This window comes from Anolis carolinensis, chromosome 5 (assembly GCF_035594765.1).
Source record: "Anolis carolinensis isolate JA03-04 chromosome 5, rAnoCar3.1.pri, whole genome shotgun sequence".
Lineage (NCBI taxonomy): Eukaryota > Metazoa > Chordata > Lepidosauria > Squamata > Dactyloidae > Anolis > Anolis carolinensis.
Window position 1 is genome coordinate 150,146,076 of NC_085845.1, and position 22,507 is coordinate 150,168,582.

The following is a 22,507-nucleotide window of genomic DNA, read 5'->3' on the forward strand; positions in this document are numbered from 1 at the left end:
AGGCACCTTCAAAGGGAATTAAATATCCCTGAGAACTATGTCTATCAATAGTTTTTAAACATGATAGGTTTATAATAGATCTTAGGAACAAGACATAAATGCTTCAAATCCTGCTAAAGGAATACACAAGGTCACCTGATTAAATGGACTGCTGGTTTCATCCAGTGGAAGTATTCTTTGGCTACCAATGAAAAGATAATAAAGTACATATTGGCAACGGTTACTTCTGAACAATCATATCTGAGTTTTGTGATCCATAAATGAACCTTTTAGATACACAAACTCATTTCATGGAGTAGCAAACCAATCAGGAAATGTTTCATGTTATATGAAGCAAGAAACTATAGTTAAAAGAGCTTTGGAACAGGCCAGGCTTATTAAACCAATTTTGAAACATGGCTTAGTAGTACCATGAGCTTCACCTGAATGGTTGCTATAACTTTGGATGAAACAAAAAACCGTAGGTTTTGTAACATTTAAGATTCAGATCTTAATGCCTTTCCTAACAGTAATTTCTCACCCTCATTTCAATAACCCAGTTCTCCTGTTATCCTGTATCCTGTTCTTCAATACATAATATACAAAGTGTAAGAAGTCCAAAAAAACTGTATTTGGGACTAAGATCTAATCTGGTCATAGAATTCCAGACCAAATTTCAGTATTATTTTCAAGCTAACCATAAACAAATCAACCAAGCCATCGTGCATTTAATTTATTGCAATTATTTCCTTCCAACTTCCAATATTTTCCAGTGAATATGAATGACGAATACTTTAACAGTAGAAGAAATAGGCCCTGTGGGGAAAAACATCCTCACACCATATTCCTTTCAAGCCAAGTTTTCATTCAGCAGATGCGAGGTGAATGACCAGCAAAAGATAAAGTGCATATATTCAATTCTGGTAAGGACAACTAAGTGTCATAAACTTTAAAAAAACAATACAGCAGTTAAACAAAATACCCTCCTGATAATTTCAGTGCACATTTATGTATTTTTCATTTTACCCTCCCATTCAGTTTTATATTGGTCGGCTTATTAGCAAAAATCCTTAATATTAAATATTCATATTGTAACATTAAATACTTAATATTAAAATAGCTGCTTTGTTCTTTTTTTAAGGACAACATACACAAACATATACTTGTGGAAGCTTAGCACTTGTTGTTTCTTTGCAGTCCGAATACATTCAGTACTCTTATCCTTTGGATCCAGGCTTCAGGCTTGCAAAAGCTTTGGAGTTCTTAAGGGAATATGAAATTTCATTGAGAAAAGAGATAAAATGAGAGTCTCTCTCTGACTTCTTGGATTCCAAAATTACTACAATAGTAAAATGAGGTTCAGGACGAGTCAAAAAGTATGTGCTTTGTACTTTGTCATCATAAAAATGAACTACCTTTTCCAAACCATTGAGGTCAGATGCTTTGTCTGTCATAATCATAATGACGTTGGGCCAATGCATAACAGGCCTGTCGTTGGGCAGAGATACCACTGCCGGATACTGATCTACACCTTTAGGAGCCTCCCGGTAGGAGTTGGGATGATGGTAGCCATGTCCCTGGAAACTTTCTGACCCACGGTTATCGAAGATTAAAGAAACATTAACAGCATCATATTTCCTGATGAAGCTGGAGATTTTCCCAAAATAATCAGGGTTAGTTTTGGCAGTCAAAGCTTTCATGTCAGATGGCGTTGTTTGCCGACTAAGTGCCTCATAAAAGTAAAAACTAAATTTGGCAAGAAGGATATTCTTGAGCTTCATAAGCCACAGGAAAAGGTGGGGAGGCTGTACGGCTTTTTGGGATTGTCCACCAAACAAGTGTTTTTTGGTTTCTCGTTGCTTCTCAAATATCTGTCCCCACGTCTGCAGCTTTGTGTGAGCATTGTGCAAATGAACCAAGGAGGGGAGAAATTTCCACTCAGAGATCTGCGCCTGAGCTTTCAACAGATGAGTAAGCACATCGGCTTCTAACTGGAAACTGCTTTCAAGAGGACAAAGGATTGGATGATGAAATCTAGATAAGAAAAAAAACAGACATCAGTGATTAGGAAACTTATTTCTGCAATTAGTTAGGGGAGGGGTGTCAAACCCATTTTCACTGAGGACCACATCAGCCTTATGGTTGCCTTCAAATGTATTCTTTGCAGATTCAGGCCAATGAATCAATAGACAGAAAAGCAGTAGATACAGAGGGCCAACTATATTTTTTACATAGTGGTTGGTGCCCTTCAATTTTTGCCCAATTTGGGTCCCTAGATATTACTGAATGACAATTCCCATCACTTTTGATTATCCCAATGCTGACCAGGGATAATGGGTATTGCAACCCAACACCTGTGATGCAGCTAGTTAGTAGCCAGCTGCAATAAATCATTACTGACCGAGAGGTCATGAGTTCAAATCCAGCCCGGGTCGGAATGAGCTCTCGATCATTTAATAGTCTAGCTCACTGTTGACCTATTCAGCCTGAAAGATAGTTGCATCTATCAAGTAGGAAATTTAGGTACGGCTTATGCGGGGAGGCTAATTTAACTAATTTACAACGCCATAAAAACTTCTAGCAGCGTGTGGAAGAATGAGGAAGTGCTCCATCAAGGACTCGGTGTCACAAGTGGATGGTGAAGCGGCAGGTCACCCTGTGGCCGGAATAGAGCATATCCTCATGAAGCCAGAAGCTGGAATGTTAAATTGCCTCTGTCTATATATGTCGTATTGTCTAATGGCACTGAATGTTTGCCATGTATATGTGCATTATGATCCGCCCTGAGTCCCCTTCGGGGTGAGAAGGGTGAAATATAAATACTGTAAATAAATAAATAAATAATAAACACCACTTGCGGATCTGAAGCTGGTTTAAAGGACATTTTAACATCAGACATAATATCCACAAGCCTTGTATCTAAATTCAAACCCTATTATCCTGACTAAACAGAACAAACTGCAGCTTATCTGACGTTACCGTATCACAACTCCCATCAGCTCTAGTCATGATGTCTAATGATGATACAGTATTTCGCATGCGGAGGGCCACATAAAATGGCATGGTGGGCAGAATTTGGCCTGAGGGGGCCTTGAGTTTGACACATGCAGTCTAGTCAGGGATGAACAACTTATGGTCATCAAGATGTAGTTGAACTGGTATTTCCAACATTTAGCTGGTATACCCAGTAATGGGTAATGAGAACACCCACAGTACCAACAACAACTAAAGGGGCAGAAGTTGCCCAGTCTTAAGCAAGAACGTTTAATACTACAATGTGCATCCACAGAATATCATGTCTGAAATGTTATCAGTCATTATAACAACTTAGACAAGCAAACAGACAAACTGCTATAATGCAGCTTTACAGTCAATACCAAAAATAATATTTTACCATTATTCCTAATATAATTTTAAGATCAATAAGGCCACTCTGTATGCTCTACTCATGCATAAAATATGATAAATAAAGCTCAACTCATCTCAATCATCAAATAAATAGCAGCCAAGTACAGGCAGTCCCCAAGTTACGAAGATGATGTAAGTTTGTTATAAAGTCAAATTTGTTTGTCAGTCAGAACAGGTACATTTTTAAATGAAACTCAAGCCATTTGACTATGGAGGAAGGGAGGGAGATTGCTCAGTTTCCCTTGCATACCTCCGCAGCCAAGTCTCTGGTGAAAAAGGCTGGCCCAAGGGCTCCAATGCAGTGGATGGAAACCAGAGGCAAAGGAGCCTATTGCCAACTTCCTTTACCAGCCTCCTTCACCTCACTTCTTATTGTCTCACCCCTATTCTTAACTATGAGTTGTTTGTAAGTTGGATGTCTGTAACTTAGGAACTGCCTGTACTAACTACCCTTGATTCTAGGAACATGTAAAGTCTTGCACATTATCTGATTGGATTATTTTCTTTTTTTTTATTTGCCAAAGATTTCTCCTAAGTGACATCTTTCTATTTTTTTTTTACCTTTGGCTCTGGGCACATCAATTACCAACCTCAATTTCCACAGTCCACACATTTTAGATTGATCTTCTAGTGATAAACAACCAAAGGAAATGGCATGGATCATAATGAGTATTACACTTCATTAAAAGGAAATGAAAACTCTCCTTCAGTTACTGTATCACTAGCTTGGCTTGACCGAATTTTCAAAATCTTCCATTTCAAAGTGAACCTAACTACTGCATCAAAAGTTAGTGTGGTGCAGTGGTCATAATATGGGGTGGGGATTTAGGAAAATCCAGGTTCCAACCCTACTGAGTCTTGAAACCCATTAGGTGAATTTAAGCCAATCAATAAGGCCTTGCTCCCTTCAGAAGACCCTCTACATCCGTTATGGACAGAAATCAAACATTAAAATGGTGATATAGCCCTTGAAATTTCTCATACCCTCCCTTCTGCAGTAATTGACATCATCACAAAGCTGGTTTAGGATAGTTTCCCAGTTTTTCAAATCAAATAAAGAGGACTCATGGCACAGTTGGGACCTAAGAGAGTAGAGCTATAGGAGACAGTGTCAGCATGGATAAGTAGTCCCCCATCCCAATCAATTTAATTAAAATTAAAATACATAGATAAAACAAATGAATATAAAATACATGTATTAAAAACACAAAACAAAGATTAAAATGCTAATGATAATGAAATGTAAATTTAAAATGCATAGTTTAAAATTAACTGGGTAGAGATATATTTTTAAAAATCAAATAAAGACCTTACAGTCATTCCACAGTGGCCAATGAAAAAGTTCTCTGGGTGATGGTTGCCAGTCAGATTCTGTCTGGTTGGAGTAAGCATCTGCCAAAGGACGGATTTTATGGGAGGTGAACCTGTAGGTAGCCTGGACCCAAATCGTATAAGGCTTTAAAGTCCATATCTAACACTTTGTAATTTGCCCAGAAACTGATTAACAACCATTGGAGTGAGTTTAATATGGGGGTACTATGCTCACTTCTAGATGTTTCTGTTACAAGTCAGGCTGCCATATTTTGAACTAAGTGTAGTTTAAGAACTTGGTACAGAGGTAGCCCAATGTAAAGCTCATTGCAGAAGTACAACCTCAAGGTTACCAGTGCTTGCACTACCACTTTCAGGTTCTCCAACTCTAGGAAGAAGCGCAACTGGCGTATCAACCAAAGTTGGTAGAAAGCACTCCTAACCATTGCATCTACCTTGGCTGACATTTGGAGAGACGGATCCAGGAGTACTCCCAAGCTGCGAATACAATCTTTCAGGGGGACTGTAACCCCATCCAAAGCTGCTTGACACACCTCCACCCCCAGATTAGGACTCTTGATGGCAAACACTTCTGACTTGTCTGGATTCAGTTTCAATTTGTTATTCCTCATACAGCCCATTACTTTCATTTAGAGGAGAAACACTAACCTTAGCTAAGGCTGTTTTTGAAGGCATGAAGAAATATACTGACGTAGTCACACATTACAAAAAATTCTGGAACTGTTCAAACTAAGAACTCCATAGAATCGGGATTACATTACTGTCTAGGCAAAAATCCCATTCAGGTTTGCACTTCTCCAGAATTCAAAAGACAGGAAAATACATATACAAACTGACCTTGAGCTAAATTTTCTAAGGATGGATTCCAAGATGCTTACTAGTTCTTCCGAGTTGATAAATTTCTGTGAACTGAGGCTGTACATTTTTTCATAGAAGTCAGCAATTTCCATTCGAGCCTGAACAAAAAAACAGAGCTGTTCAGACAGGTGAGAAAGCAGTTCTTCTAAGTGGGGGGCTGTTCCTCCCAATGCATTCCGACCTGTTGTCACCACCTTCTTCAGTTCATTTTGTAAAGATGTGTATATGGTACGTATGGAGTCTTTTCGGCTGAAGAACGATTGCCCACCTGTAATTTTTTTAAAGATAAAGTACGTATTAGTCAAATACTAATGAATGGAAAACTGACACAATAACTCACTTCATCATAAATTACATATTCAGAAAAAAAGTTTTTTAAAGAATAGATTCTATAATAGTTCTTACATTTTAGCAGAGAAATTTATTTTTGTACCAAATTAATTTTTCATCAAGAACTTTCTTCCACTTCACCCCACCTCACACTGCATTTTCAGAGTGGTCGTAATATTAATTCCAGCTTTTCCAGTAAGAATATCTGTAACCCAGAAGCAACCTCGTCCCTAGGAGTTTGAAAAAATTATGCCAATATGAAATGTTAATAACTCGTGTTGCTATTAATAACACAAGACATTTAAATGTGCTTTTTCACCAAGCAAAACATGGGACGCTTTAACTTTCGAAAGGAGCACTGAAACGTGAGCAGTACAGTCATGCATATGCCAACATCTTGATTGCAAATCAAATTCCAAAGAGAATAGCCTTATACTTTCGAAGACTTGTTCATTAGTCCATCAAAGCACACAAACAAGTACATTTTAAATAATTTAAAATGAGGAAAGCATAAGCATATATTTCTCCCAGTAAGGCCCATCATATCTCAGGGAATTGACAAGGACCATTAAGGGAATGCAATAGGATTAAGTAATCATAAATGGAGAGGATGCACTTCTCACTTTACAGGAGTTCCTATTTTGAAACTGATGCACTTACAGAAAACATCACAAGTCTAGAACAGAACCAATCACTTCCTTGTTTCTCTTTTTTCTACCTTGCTTTTAAAAAGTTAATAAAAATTCATCTTTTTCTTGTATTTTCTTAGAAATATTCATTTTGATTTCCTTCCTGTATCTAGTTGTTCTTTTACTCTCTTTGGTTCATTTCTCCATTTTTTCTCACATTCCCTTTTAAAGATTGTGAGCCTCCAATCAAGACAGAAACATAACATTTTTCTATAGCATTCAAGGGCAGCAGTGAGCAAAGTATGACCCTGACAAAAAGGGAAGGGTGAACTGCTTCCTCTAGAACGATTTACTTTCTATACAAATCTAAAGATTTCACAGTTGGAATACTTAAAAACCTCATTTTTCAAATGTAACATAAACCTTCTGGGTTAGTATAATGAGGGAGGATTTTTATTAGCTCTGAACAGGTCCTAGGGACAAAAAACAGCCCCAATTACCTACTCCACAATTTGTATACATTAAATGATCATGAAAATGATGAAACTGCCATCTTGCAACCATGTTCTCTAAGAAAGAGCACTACAAGAACCAGAAAACGTAATAGTATTAATGGTAGGAACACATTCTACAGACTTTGAACTCCACTCTTCACAGAACTCCATTTAATACAATTTCACATATTTGCATTAAAAAAATTCAATCCACTGAAAGTTGGTCAGCATCTTACACCAGGGCTTCTTAAATTTTTTCCACTTCTGATCCCTTATTATACCTGATAAATTTTTATGTGATCCTGGATACAGTGTTCCCTCATTTATCGCTGGGATTAGGTTCCAGGACCACCCGCAATAAGTGAAAATCCGCAAATTAGGGACACTATATTTATTTTAATATTTATAAATTATTTTAGTAGTTATACACTATTTCAAGTCTTTATCAACCAATCATGTGTTGATAAATCGCCTCCTTCTACTCCCATTGCCGCTTGGGCTCCTTTTCTCTCTCTTTGGCTTCTCCTTCCTTCTTTAGGCTGTAAATTGTAATTTTTTATGATTTATAATAGTCTTTTAGAGTTTATTGAAAAACCGCAAAACAGCGACTCCGCAAAAAGTGAACCGCGAAGTAGTGAGGGAACACTGTATATAGGTATATAAAATAGGTATAAAAATCAAACCTTTAATGATAAAAAACAGCATTCGAAGGCTTGCTAAACAGGCTGGTTGTGGAATACAGTTGAAGTATTTTCTGTAGAGTCCCTTGTAAACACTGAATGTTGTTGCTAACAGATTTGTGTAAACAGTGGCATTTAGAAACATTTTACTGTTGCTAACACTGAGCTCCGGGGGCCCTATTTGGGGTTGGGTCCCATAGTTTAAGAAGCAGTGTCCTGGACTACTTGAATTTCATCATATGCCACAACAGGCCCATTATTCATTATCTTCTCACTTCCAAGCCTTTCTCAAGCCTGAGATTGCCATTCAAGCAAGCAAAGTGATTGCTCATCTGTTCCATTTCTCCTAAAACACTTTTCATTCCTCATTTAAAAACCATAGGATATTGTCATGTCAAACCGATTTTCATCATTAAACTTAATTTCAAAATGAACACTTAATATATTGTATCAAGTAAGGAGCAACTACTCTTCCAGGATTTGATTTCACAGGGAAGAGACAGGAAGCAGAATATCAGCAAGAATTATGAAAGAACAGAATGCTAGAGATCAACCTCCGGAAGGTGGAAACCCCTTATTTCTATGCAACGTGTCCTTCTGGTCAGTAAATATACCTTTGAGCTGCCGCAGCCTTTTAAAAGAATAACACGACAGAAACCTATAAAGAATAGATGTTGCTTAAAAAGACATCTGCCAACTAAATCTCAAGAACTTTGAAACATAACCTCCGAACATATGATCCCAAGCGCATGTGTTTGCCTTGTGAGGCTGATTTTAGGAAGAGATGCTGGGAAAGGCACTCTGCACATGCTTAGAGGCCCAATGCTTTTCCTGTTATAAGAATGATCCCAAAATTAGCCAGGGGTGTGTAGCATGGCCTTGAACCCTTGAAGTACTGGCTCTTTGCAGACCTAGTGCTGGTCATCTGAGGGTTTTACTACATACAAGGTATCCCCAAAAATGTATACAGGCAGATGTATATAAACATCTGACTTACATACAACACCTAGTTAAGAACGGAAGTGAGATAACAGAAAGTGAGAGAAATCTACCCCTAAGAAGGGAAATTCACTCCTGAAAGAGTTATCATGGGGAAAGATGTCTTAACTGTGTATGACCAATCTTTGTTGCCACAACAAGCCACATTTTTCAAAATTCAATTATCACAGGGACAGAAAGTGAGGTAAAATCTTAAAAGGGCACAGACAGCAAAACAAAAAACGCTAGGGATATTGCCTCTCTATGCTATCTAAAGCTTAGGATAGATAGATTTGGATGGAGTTACATGTAAAAAATGTACCTGTTCCAACTTACAAACAAATTAACTTAAGAACAAACCTACAGGATCTTGTTCGCAACTTGGGAACTGCCTGTACAACTTTAACATCTTATAATTGTTTTTTTTCTCTCCCAAAAACGTATATACAGTATTCATAATAGGAATAATATTCATAATAGGAACCCTAACCCTAACCCTAACTCTACAAGTTAGCTGGCATTGCCCCTCCTGACGTGCGACGGGAAGTTGCTGCTAACGGTGAGAGAAAAAAGGTCAAACATTGTGAAAGCCACCCACTGCATGGCTATCACCCTCCTCCCACCAGACTCAAATCAAGGAAGGGCTTCATGAGAACCACCACTCCTCTTGATGTTCCTCCAGCAGCAGCAAGGGTGTCCCTCTGGGCAGCTAAACCTGGCAATTCTAACTGGATGGCCCCCCACGAGGGTCTTCCTCCAGGGGCAAACCAAGAATGGGCAACTTGGAAGTCCCTGAACAGACTCAGAAGCGGAGTGGGCAGATCTAAAGACAACTTGGCAAGGTGGCACTACCTGGAGGAACCCTCCACCTTGTGTGACTGTGGAGCAGAACAAACAACTCCGCATATGTATGCTTGCCCACAATGTCCTGCCTCATGCACGGAGGAGGAGTTGTTTAAAGCTACGGACAATGCGGTTGCTGTTGCCCATTTCTGGTCTAAAACTATTTAGTTGTTTGTGATTTCCTCTATTTTTTTTTTCATCATTTTTAAATGTATTTGTTATGCAATGCTTTTGACACGAAATAAATAAATAAATAGGATTAAAGTGGCTAATAGAAGAGAAATATCCCAACATTAAAAGACAAACTTTAAGCGAGATTTGCAACTCTGTGCTTCAACAATGTGAGCGGTGCACTGACAACAATTTGAATCCCTGACATTAAAGTGTCGTTCCTGCTTCTTAGCGGGGGGTTGGACTAGATGGCCCATGAGGTCTCTTCCAACTCTACTATTCTATGATTCTATGACCTGTGATTCTGATTAAATCAATAATCATTCTTCAACGAAGATGTACAACTTTATCTGTAATTCCAAAATACTCCAAAATCCTAAACTGTCTCCATGAGTGGCTCTGATAAGGGAAACCTCTGCTTTCTAAGCTCAACTGCTGGGAATGAGAGAGGGGGCCTTTCTTCTTGGTGGCTGCTCCTTGACTCTGGAACTCCCTGCCCAGGGAAGCCAGAATGGCCGCCTCCCTACTATCCTTCCAGCAGCAGGCTAAAACCTTTTTATTGAGACAGACTTTTAAAGATTTTTAAGATCGCCAGGAGCTGCTGTGATTTTATATGCTTTGAATGATGATTAATACTATTTAAATACTTGTATATTGTCTATTTTAAGTTATATTACAATGTGTTGTTGAAGGCTTTCATGGCTGGAATCACTGGGTTGCTGTGATTCCTCCTGGGCTGTATGGACATGTTTCAGAAGCATTCTCTCCTGATGTTTCACCCACATCTATGGCAAGAATCCTCAGAGGTGTGAGGTCTGCTGGAAAGTAGGCAAGTGGGGTTTATATATCTGTAGAAGGTCCAGGGTAGGGGAAAGAACTCTTGTCCTTTGGAGGCAAGTGTGAATGTTGCAATTAATCAACTAAATGAGCACTGCAAACCCTTGCAGCTTCAATGCCTGGCTGATTCCTGCCTGGAGGAATCCTTTGTTGGGAGGTTTAAGCTGGTCCTGATTGTTTCCTGTCTGGAATTCCCCTGCTTTCAGAGTGTTCTTTATTTACTGTCCTGATTTTAGAGTTTTTTAAATAGTGGTATCCAGATTTTGTTCATGTTCATAGTTTCCTCCTTTCTGTTTTCTCCAACAGTCAAGAGTTATTTCTCCCACTCTGGACCTTCCACAGATATATAAACCTCCCTTGCCATAGATGTGGGTGAAACGTTAGTAGAGAACGCTTCTGGAACATGGCCATACAGCCCAGAAAACTCACAGCAACCCAATGATTAATACTGTTATAATACTCTTATACGGTATATTTCAAGTTATATTACAATGCTCTTAGTTGAGAGCCACTTTGAATCTCCATATGAAGAGAAAAAGCGGAATATAAATAATAATAATAATAATATGTAATGAGTTAGGCCCATTTTAAATAGCAACTAGAATTTACATTTATTCAACATTCATGGGTCCTGCTTAATTGAGAGACTAGGGTAGTAATAATAATAATAATATCATGTACAGGTATTCCCAAATTTGGAAGACTTTTGCCCTTGAGATAAGGGAGACTCAAGGTGTGCTTCCTCAGCTGTCAAATATTGCCTTTTGGTTGGGTGTGCATAGATTTCGGGGGAAGGGGTCAGGTGGTAGCATAGGCACGGGCAAACTTGGGCCCTCCAGGTATTTTGGACTTCAACTCCCACCATTCCTAACAGCCTCAGGCCCCTTCCCTTTCCCCCTCAGACGCTTATGCGGCTAAGGAGAAAAAGGAAAGGGCCTGAGGCTGTTAGGAATAGTGGGAGTTGAAGTCCAAAACACCTGGAGGGCCCAAGTTTGCCCATGCCTGTGGTATGTGGTATAGTACTGCATTGAGGAGTACTGAACTAAAAGAGCGCGCCGTTTCTCTATACCTAGCTTCTGCCCGAGGAAGGTCATGCTGTGGTAGGCCTTCTCGGCGGCAGCCAGGTGGGCCAAGGCGGCCAGGAGTGAGAGCCAGCTGCTGCCGGCGCTCTTACTGGCCTCGCGCTCCTTCTCCACATTGTCCTTCGCCTTGTCGTAAGAGAAGATGCCCAGGTGCGAGAAAAAGGTCTCCAGCACGGCCTGCTCCACCGGCACCGGCGCCCCCAGCGGGAACGGCTCCCCCATCCGCCCCTCAACACCACCGACACCGCCACCACGCCTCCCTCACGGCAGGAAGGTCGGGAACGACGGACACGCACGCGCAGCCACGTGACCCCCGAGCGGCGCCGCGGCCGTAAACAACACTCCGGCAGCCCCGCCCATTTTCAGGAGCTGACGGTGGGCGGGGCTCCCCATACCACGTGATCTACTACGCTAGGGGAGGTGAAAAAGGGGTGGGACCTATGCCCTTGTGATAGGCCGGCGCAGTTACGGATTAGCCTCCTCGGGTCAAGGGTGCTGGGGCCTTGGCCGAACTACAACTGTCAGGATTCAATAAGAACTTATGTTAAAAGTGATGTCAAACTGCATTGATCCTACAGCAGTCATGGGCAAACTTCGGCCTTTCAGGTGTTTTGAACTTCAATTCCCACAAATCCTAACCGCCTCAGGAAGGGGCCTGAGCCTGTCAGGAATGGTGGGAGTTGAAGTCCAAAACGAGGGACAGGGCCTTCTCGGTGGTGGCTCCCCGACTGTGGAACGTCCTCCCTGGAGATATCCGACAGGCTCCTACACTGCTGGGATTCAGAAGGGCCGTGAAAACATGGTTATGTGCCCAAGCTTTTGATGAGTAAATGACAAAGTTGACATGGCCTGGATTTAAGGATGAATCATGAGGATCTCGGATGAATGGAATTAATTATATATACGTTTTTAAGGTTTTTATAATGTGTTTTAACAATGATATTAACAGATGTTTATATTGTTTTGTTTTTATTATTGTAATTTGGGCATTAAATTTTGCCAATTTTTGTAAGCCGCCCCGAGTCCCCTCGGGTGAGAAGGGTGGGGTATAAATGTTGTAAATAAATAAATAAAATACCTGGAGGGCCAGTTTGCTCATACCTGGTTTAACTTAAAGGTTAATCTTCTATGCTGCACTGCTCCTACGGTATGTACACAAACACACAGAAATTCCGGCAATACACCATGCAGCTGATGCTTTATGGACTACCATCCATAATTGGGTCTTTTAGCTGCAGCTATTTTTTAGGAAAATCTATTCAGGCAGTCTCCCAAGTTACAAACATTTGACTTACAAATTACTCAGTTAAGAATAGGGGTGCGACAACAGGAAGCGAGGAATCTACCCCTTGGAAGGGACATTCTCTCCTGAAACAATTATTATGGGGGAAAGGTGTCATCACTGAAGCTTTATCACCAATTATTTCCACATGCAATTTTTTTCCAAAATCCAATGATCACAGGGACAGAATGTGATGTGAAATCTTCTGAACAGACAGCAAAACAAGAGTATTAACCCTTCTCTGCGTTATCCAAAGCTATTTGTGACTGTCTACATGGAGATGGGATTGTAACTCCCATCATGCTTCGCACTGGTTATACCTGCTAGTGTAGATGAGAAAGCTAATCCTAGTATCAAGGGAAAAAAAACTTGTTGATCTCTAGGACAGTAAGAGGCCATGGGATATAATGAGAGCAGAAATGTTTCAGGATGGAAGATATGCATCAACTAGATATTCATATTTTATTTTTATTGTCCTTCAAGGGAGAAAAGGTTCCCAGGGTCTTACCTGCCTCAAATGATAGGTAACCTGGCTAGCTTTAAATGCCATGCACTTTAACTTGAGGGTAGATAAGGGGCATTTGTTGCTCCACATGGATTTCTTAGGCTAGGAGCTACACAAGCCAATCTAGGTCTATAATACACACTATTATTATAATTATACACTATTATAATAGTATATTTATATTACATGTAATATTACTATTATTACAATATAGTGTTATAGTACAATATAGTAATATATAATGTGTATGTTGTGCCATACAAATAATATAATATATTGCATGTACATATGACTTGTAAGCTGCCTGAGTCCCCTTTGGGGTGAGAAGAGCGGGTTATAAATGTTGCTAATAAATAAATAAATAGGCCTGGGTCTATAAATACAACTTACATATACTTGCAGAGTCATTTTAGCAGTAATTCCTCTCTATCCCAAATAATCTTAAATTGCATATTTACTCATTAGATTTTACAAAGGTCTTTAACTAAATGTAGGGAAGAATGGTTGAAAGCCTTAGTCTATGTGCCAGATTCAGGGTTCTGCTCAAAGAACAAAACACACTCCAGCTTTGACTGCCAAATCCTGAACAAATGAACAGAAAATAAGGCTGAGATGGAAAAAAACAGGGCCCCAAGAAATGGCAATTCTGCTGTAACGTTTTTTGAGGGGCAAGGATCAGATTATCATTTTTCTCAATTATAAAAAACAATCAGACATCAAAGAGAAACTTTATTGAAACCCAGAGAACACAAACTACATTTGCATTTAGAAGAAAGTGTTTGGTCTCTTGGTGGTGAAGCGTGGCTTATGCTGGCAACGCAGAACTCTGTGCGGCAGAGGGAACTTAATTTTGGAATCCTGTAGGAAGAGAACACATTTTTAGTTTCCAATATGTTACTAGTTCAAGTTATTTTTCCCATACTGTAATACAAATCAATACTGAAAACATAATATTCACAAGGTTTTTTTTTTCTAGTTATGCGTGTTGATATTTAAAACACAAAGAGAAGGCATGTTTATTAGGTACCTCCCTGTATTAACTATATTAGTATTAAAAGGTCCCCAAATGCTGCTAATGCAAAATAAATAACTTAGGTATCCATTAATATAAAGTGCTTTGCAGATTCCTCTCAGAAGTACAAAAATCTACAAAACCACTTTTTTTTTAGCAATTTAGAAACCCTGTTATGAATTTGTGAACTACTTTAGAAGGAAGTCAATTTATTTTCAAGTTACTTAAAGATGACACGGTGCTTCTGTAGGGTTGTATCAGAGGTTACAGAAAGATGAAAGAAAGCCAATCTAGCTGTACAGTATCTTGAGCATGCTTGGAGGAGAAATGCAGTAGCACCTAAGATCTTTTCACAATGAACAGAGAAAAGCACAGAGTTTGAAAGATAAGAGTCCTTACAGCAACCTGAAATTTGGAGGATAACAAGTGGGAGAAGGATGACTTAAGGAGAGCAAGAATTTACAAATCCTTTAAAAGAACAAATTATGTGAGACACACATATACTAAACTTAGTTATGAAAGTAGAGAAGAGGGACCTTTTTGAGAAATTATTGTGCTGCTAAAATACAAGTATATGCAATTCATACTTTTATATATATATTAAAAGTTATTTACATTCAACTTTTTTGTATTAGTAAGATCAAGGATAGCGCACACTGTGATTATGGTCTTCTTTCACCACTGGGATTAGGTCTACAATCTTTGGCTGGGATTGTAAAATAGGGTCATACAAATTTGCTATGCTTACATGGAACTGCTTGACAGCTGGTCTGCGGCACTTGCTAGCAGCAATCTCTTCGACCTTCATGATCTGAATCGAATGAGCACGGGCCCTATGGCGGGCTCCCATATCGCGATCTGCAGGGTACCAAAAAGTTGCACACTATTTTAATGAAAGGGACCAGGAAGAAATTTGTAACTTAATAGATTTGGTATCAAACAAACAAACAAATTGTAGGACCTTCAATTTCACTTTCAAAAACACTTCAGCTCTTGAAAGGCGACAAGGTACATTTCATATCTGCACACATGACAAGAACATTTTATTTATAAACAATGCTCTTTGGGTTTGTATGCAGTTTGTATTTTAAATATAGCTAAATTATGCCTCCTCAGCAATCTTAACTGTGCATGTAGGTAATAATAGCTGTAAACCAAATTCTGAGCTGATGTAAAGACTGTTTTCTGTGGCACTGAATGGTTGACTTCTATGTTGTAAGCCGGCCTCAGTCCCCATGGGGAGATGGGGCGGGATATAAAGTTACTCTGTATGATTGATTATAAAGTTGTTTTCAACTATTTGTAACATAACTTTTAAAATTATGTAGGCTACAACACTCCAGACTAGGGTTTGAACCCCTACTCAGCAAAGGAGACCGACTGGGTGACCTTAGGCAAGTCGCATTCTCTCAGATGCAAAGGTAAACCTCCTCTGAATAAATCTTGCCAAAATAACTTCATGATATGGTCTTCCTAGGGGGACAATAAGTTGTAAGCAACTTGAAGGTACACAGTAACAATATAATGAAAAAAAACTGTAGTGTAAACATAAAGCACGCTCATGTACCTTATACTTTTTATCAGAGACAAATGAAAGCCAATACAGAGATTAATTTGGCCAAGATTTTCTATGCCTGAATATATACTTAACAGTTGAATCACATGCATGTCTGCTCAAGGGTAAGCTGGGCAAAATTAAATCATAATTATCTATAATAACGGGTGTAGGATTGTAACCCGAGCAGTATCTTGTGTGTTTAATAACAAATACAGGATTGGCAATTTCATAATGTGTCCCCTTTCTTTCAAATTAAATTAGTAAAATTATTTGAATACATGTTTACATAATTCACAGTTTAAAGATAGTCTACAAACAGTTCGATATGTGTCAAGCTTGATATATATATATATACACAACTCCTCAGAAGATGCACTTTATACTATGGGGTGCAAAAGAGTCTTTATTGTTTGCAACATATTGATCTATAAAAAGCAATCAAGGCTGATATCCTTCAGACTACCGAAGTGTATTTATGAACATATCTACAAAGTTCCTGTATTTAAAATATTTTCATCTACTTGATAGATCTAAAGTACTAAACACAAATCACAGTTGACTACTTGTTTATGAAACGGCCAAACAGAAATATTTTAAAAGTTATTCAGAGCTCACCAGGATTTAATATGATTTTAATACGTACTTGGTTCATTCATAGACTGAAAGCTGACTATTGTGGGATATCATTAAAAAACAGTGTGAACCTGTGGACAAATTTAGTGCGTAACACAAACTAGCAAAAGTTTTTCAAAGAGCATTCTTCTTTCTGAATTCTTTAGAGTATCAAAAGGAAACTCAGCACCCCAAATGCTCTGTACTTACAGCACTGTGTAACAGCTCCAGCTGTTGTCAAATCCCTGTATTCTCTATACATGTTGTGAGTTCCACTACGAGAGTCATATCGCAGCCAGATGCCAAAGTTTTTCACCCTCAGTGGAGATTTCTCAAAAACCTAAGATTACAGCAATTTGTCAGAATAGCGGCAGATGAAACTATTAAACTTTAGCCCAAACAAAAAACATGTAACATTTTAATCCAGTATAAAAGATGTAACTGATTTTCATTACTATGAACAAATCTAAGTCAAAAACTGAATAACAATTTCTTTTTTGACACAAATCTGGTATTATTTCCTCATCACTTTACTCATCAGAATTATAGAATTAACATTTTTTTCATCTCACGCAGCACTAATTACTATTGCAGTGCTGTCTAATTTCTCTAAGTGCTCACTGAAACACCTCGTTCCCCATAATATATACATGAATAGTTTGATGCTGTTATTAATTAACACATTCACAGTGAAATCCAATGGATATTTTTTGCGGAAGTCCTACTGAATTTTTGAGCCTGATGTAACTATGCATGTGAAGGAAGAGTGTATATGTGTAAAAGCACTGCCATATTGTTACAGCAAGAATAGCGCTTTATGGAAACCCTGTATTTCTATATCTGTTTAGTTTCCTTCCTTCTTTTGTAGTCACCGCAAGGAAAGAAAATTAAGCATGCCAATACTAGGAAGATGGATTCAAAGTTTCCTCTGTCCTTCCAAATTTCAGAGTCGCATGTCAGCTATTATTAGTAACAGACATATGGCTTTAGAGCTACCCATGGGTGTTCCAGGGAATATACTGTTCAGAATACGGGGTTTCCATCTAATTATCAAGCTTAGTTTATAAATGATCATAATGCCTCCATCCCAAAATCAAAGATTTGACAATCCTATTTAATTTCTTTCCTGAATGTAATAGGGCATTTCTGTTTTAATACTTTCTGATTTGGAATATATGAAGAACATTTAACAAACATATCACCTCATTTTCTAAACTTTTATAATATGCATATAACTAGTTCATGTAAGATCGGGTGCAACAAAACACATACATGTTTTCTCCTTAATAGAAAGCATTTCTCTAATGAATACTGGCAAGATATCACACTAAAGTATGTTACTTTGATTTTGACAGAACACTTTGACTGAAGCCACTATTTTGGAAACTTAAGTTACATGATTTAGACATTATGAACAAACTATGGGTCAAATATTTATACTTGACTATGTTTATCCACTAAATCGATGGCTCTGCATTCAATCAATTCCTTTAACAACAATAACAGACTTATTACCAATATCTGAGATTTTTCATTTGCTCATAAACATACCTGCCCACAGTACACAATCTCTCCAGAAGACTTCTTCATCTTCTTCAGCTGGGAAACAAAATACCAGAAACGGGACTTTGCAACAACATGATTAGGAGCAAAGATGCGCATGCGGTAGAGAGGTGGTGTTGGACACTTGGGAGTGGGAAGGCATCTTCCAACAACTTTGTACTCCCTCAGCTAAAGAGAAAGAGAGAAATTATGAGAAAATCCATTCTACTTTTGGAATTCAAACAGTTTCACTTACAAGATGTATCTCCCCAGTTTACAAACATGTAGATTCAATCCTGGAAGGGAAGTCTGCACTGATCTTATAACAGAAGTGAGGCTAATGAACAATACAGACCCTTTCATTTAGAAGATAGCTAAAGAATGAGTCTGTTACAAACTAAGCAATAAATATGTATGCAGTTTTGAACCTGTTTTTGTAAGATTCTACTCTCAACTGTCATGGAATCAATCAATAGGAATCAGTAAAACCGAGCACCACTCTATTTCCAAACTAGGAAAAAAAATCCTCTGACTATGTGAAATATGGCATGTGCTAAACAGTGTGGTCTAAATGCACTTGCTAAATCCAAGGAAGAGTAGATCCACTGAATCTTGCTTAAGTAATTATGGTTACTGGCATATACGGATCAGCAAGTGCTTCAATGGGCCTAAATGCTTATTAGCTCTAAAAACTTACAGGGAGAGTATTTCAGATGTTGGAATATTTTCACATCCATAATGAGGTATCTTGGGAGATGAGACCAAATCTAAATATTACATTTATTTATGCTACAAACATACGTTATACAGACAGCCTGAAGGTTGTGTTGTCAAAGGCTTTCATGGTTGGAATCACTGGGTTACTGTGAGTTTTCCGGACTGTATGCCATGATTCAGAAGCATTCTCTCCTGATGTTTCGCCTGCATCTGTGGCAGGCATCCTTAGAGGTTGTGAGGTATGTTGAAAACTATGCAAGTGGGGTTTATATATCTGTTGAATGTTCTGGGTGGGAGAAAGAACTCTTGTCTGTTTGAGGCAGGTGTCAATGTCTCAACAAGATGCACTGAATGGAGAAGTCATTGAAATCTACAAGCATGTGGATGATTTCAACACAGAAAGGAGGAAACCATGAAAATGAACAAAATCTGGCTACCAGTATTAAAAAACTCTAAAATCAGGACAATAAATAAAGAACAACACTCTGAAAACAGGGGAATTCTGGACAAGAAACAATCAGGTCCAGCTAACATCCCCAAATAATGGATTCCCCCAGGCAGGAATCAGCCAGGCTTTGAAGCTGAAAGGCTAATCAATGCTAATCAAGGTGGCAAATTGCAACATTCACACTTGCCTCGAGCAGACAAGAGTTCTTAATCCCACTCTGGATCTTTCACAGATATATAAACTTCATTTGCCTAGTTTTCAATATACCTCACAACCTGCCATAGTTGCGAAACGTTAGGAGAATGCTTCTGGAACATGGCCATACAGCCTAGAAAACTCCCAGCAACCCAGCCTGAAGGTTTTTAAATACACAATATTTAATAACTTTGTGCATGAAACCATGTTTGTGTATATTTAGCAGAAAGTGCAAAGGCTATGGGTGCACTTACACTGTAGAATTAATGCAGATCAATGGCAGAAACAATTGTAGATGTACCCTACTAACTCGTATTTTCAATTTTAGGGTGCCTCTACACTCTAGAATTAACTCAGTTTGACACCACTTCAGCCGTCATGGGCTCAATGCTATGGAAACATTGATAGCGCCAAAATCCTTCAGAAAATCCTTTTCTGAAGGCCTTCCTTCCGGCCAAGGCGCCGGCTCCACGCAAGATATCAATGGCGCTTCTTCACGGCGGCCATATTGGGCCTTGGCTCGTGGCGGTGAAGGAGTGGGTTTCAGGGAAGGTTCCCTGGGAGAACGGCGTTCCTCCATCGCGCCGCCATTTCCTTCTCCCTTCTTCTCCGCCATGACGCGCCTCCCTTCCCACCCCGCAAACGAGACCCGCTCGGGCCCAGTGGCGCTTACGGTGCCGGACGCCTTCATGCTGCTGCTTCTCTCGCGGCCGACGCGAAAAGGAAGGGCCGCATGCGCAGCCTCCTCACGTCACCAGCTCCGCCGCAGCGCCCCGCCTTGTCGGGAAAAACAGCCTCACTGATTGGCTCTCCAGGAAAGGTCTCCTATTGGGTAACGGAAAGATCTGTCTTCAAAGGTGACGTTCCTATTGGACACATTCGCAGAAAGTACAACTACAGCTCCAGTGGAAGTGGTGCCAACGTTTTATTAAGGAGGCGTGACACAAAACTACACCTCCCAGCAACACTTTCGGGAAGCCATGACTTGTGAGCTGTGCGCTGCGTTGACACGCGGCTCAGGGGAAGCCATGGAAGTAAACAGCTTCCTATTAGGAAGGCTGCCGGGTTTCATAGGGAAACTCTCCCACGGAAGAACAACACAAATCACTAAAGTCTAAAGTCACTTTTCGAATGAGAGGATAGAGTGCACTTCGCCTTTAAAAATCCAGGCGGGTCTCGAGAGGACTACAATTCCCGGCAGGCTCAGGGCACGCATTTCTCTGTCCTGATAGGCGGGAGTCGAAGCACCTGTTTCGGGGCGTTCTATGCCAGCCAATCCCGTGCTTTCCGGGCAGGGTGTTTGCCGCTGTGCATGCCGGGGGTTGTAGTCTAGAGCGCAGTGTGGCAGTTTCCCGGGCGGTGCTGTAGGAAAGCGAGCGAAGGAGAGGGCATCTCCTGAGGAGCCTTGGGGTGAGTTTCCTGCCGGGCGGCGAGCTGCGCGTCGGGGGCCCGTCCCTTGGAATCGGAGGCCTTTCCTCCCCGATGGAGTAATAGGGAAGGTAATGGAGGGAAGGGACTGTTTCTGACGTGGCTCCTCCGGGGAGGAGAGGGGCCTCGCTTGCCTCAGGAGGCCGAGAAAGGGGCCCTAATCCTCTGTGACGTCATTCCAATCGCCCCTTCCCCGTGACGTCACTCCTCACCCCCTCCACCTATATTGAGTTGGGTGCATACACTGTAGTAGAATGGGTGCAACTTGACCCCACTTGCACTGTCAAGACTCCATGCTATGGAATCCTAGGAGTTGTAGTTTCACATGGCCTTCCCTCCTATTGAGGCCCCACCAAAATACAAATCTCTTCGATTCCCAAGCATTGAGCCACAGCAGTTAATTTAGGGTCAAAACTGCATTAATTCCACAGTGTAGACCAGGCATGAATAAACCTCGGCCCTCCAGGTGTTTTGGACTCCCAACTCCCACAATTTCCAAACAATCTGTATGGCCGAAGTTTGCCCATGCATGGTGTAGACACACCTTAGAAGTATTGAGGGATAGAATAATAAAAACATAAAGTTGGAAGAGACCTCAATGGGTCATCCAGTCCACCCCCTGCCAAGAAGCAGGAAATCGCATTCAAAGCACCCCCGACAGATGGCCATCCAGCCTCTGCTTAAAAACCTCCAAAGAAGGAGCCTCCACCACACTCTGGGGCAGAGAGTTCCACTGCTGAAGAGTTTTTCCTAATGTTCAGGTGAAATCTCCTTTCCTGTATGTGTGCCTATACATAGTGAGGAGTATTGAGAATGGAATAAGTTTATGTTCCTCTGAAAAGAAAAACAAAAAATGTGTATATGAAAAGAAATTTAAAAGTCACGTTTCTATTTCTGTGTACAGTAGAGTCTCACTTATCCAACATAAACTGGCCGGCAGAATGTTGGATAAGCGAATATGTTGAATAATAAGGAGGCATTAAGGAAAAGCCTATTAAACATCAAATTAGGTTATGATTTTACAAATGAAGCACCAAAACATCATTTTAGACAACAAATTTGGCAGAAAAAGTAGTTCAATACGCAGTAATGCTATGTAGAAATTACTGTATTTATGAATTTAGCACCAAAATATCACGATATATTGAAAACATTGACTACAAAAATGTGTTGGATAATCCAGAACGTTGGATAAGCGAGTGTTGGATAAGTGAGACTCTACTGTATTTCTTTTCCATATCCTATTTGTTTGCCTTCTGATAAACTTTTTTATTTTGTATATTTTCTTTAAATGTTTGCAACTTTTGTGTTCAGAAAATGCTGAATAAAAATTAATGACATCAGATGTCATGGGTAGCTTATGAAGGAATTAGATAAGATCCTCACATAGTAAGATTGAATACCATAGGGAGGGTAATCTATGCCATAGTATTTCCATTTTCTATATATGGATATGGAAGCTCAACAGTAAAGAAAGTTGACAGTGAAATCAATGTGTTTCTAATGTGATTGGAGGAAAGTTCTACAGAAACCTGAAGGAGGAGGACTAAATAATAACACCTATATTCACCCTTGCCTAGCTGCTGC

At 39.7% G+C, this 22,507-nt stretch overlaps 3 protein-coding genes and 1 non-coding gene across 5 annotated transcripts in view; 1 reads left to right on the top strand and 3 right to left on the bottom strand.

Moving 5' to 3' along the window:
• Positions 1 to 697: 697 nt before the first annotated feature.
• Positions 698 to 11,991, bottom strand: kics2 (KICSTOR subunit 2). The gene is made up of 3 exons (XM_003221178.3): positions 11,609 to 11,991; positions 5,557 to 5,845; positions 698 to 2,013 (listed from the first exon to the last, which is right to left on the bottom strand). Exons 1-3 carry the CDS (start codon positions 11,841 to 11,843, stop codon positions 1,197 to 1,199), a joined length of 1,341 nt encoding a protein of 446 aa, XP_003221226.1. The 5' UTR covers positions 11,844 to 11,991; the 3' UTR covers positions 698 to 1,196.
• Positions 11,992 to 14,124: 2,133 nt separating this feature from the next.
• On the bottom strand, positions 14,125 to 20,310 carry rpl18a (ribosomal protein L18a). The gene is made up of 5 exons (XM_008111081.2): positions 20,166 to 20,310; positions 18,142 to 18,321; positions 16,801 to 16,930; positions 15,169 to 15,278; positions 14,125 to 14,266 (listed from the first exon to the last, which is right to left on the bottom strand). The coding sequence occupies exons 1-5, from the start codon at positions 20,181 to 20,183 to the stop codon at positions 14,174 to 14,176; spliced, it is 531 nt and encodes a 176-aa protein (XP_008109288.1). The 5' UTR covers positions 20,184 to 20,310; the 3' UTR covers positions 14,125 to 14,173.
• LOC134299825 (small nucleolar RNA SNORA68) lies at positions 15,371 to 15,500 on the bottom strand. The gene has a single exon (XR_010007065.1). It is a non-coding gene; the product is annotated as a small nucleolar RNA SNORA68 (small nucleolar RNA).
• A 434-nt stretch (positions 20,311 to 20,744) lies between the features above and the next one.
• xpot (exportin for tRNA) overlaps positions 20,745 to 22,507 on the top strand; it is a 31,738-nt gene continuing 29,975 nt past the window's right edge. The window contains exon 1 of one of the 2 annotated variants that reach the window (XM_008111080.3): positions 20,745 to 20,902. The gene's annotated coding sequence lies outside the window, so the exon portion shown is untranslated. Of the gene's footprint in view, positions 20,992 to 22,507 lie in introns of both variants that reach the window. The other variant, XM_003221176.4, reaches the window with a different exon arrangement.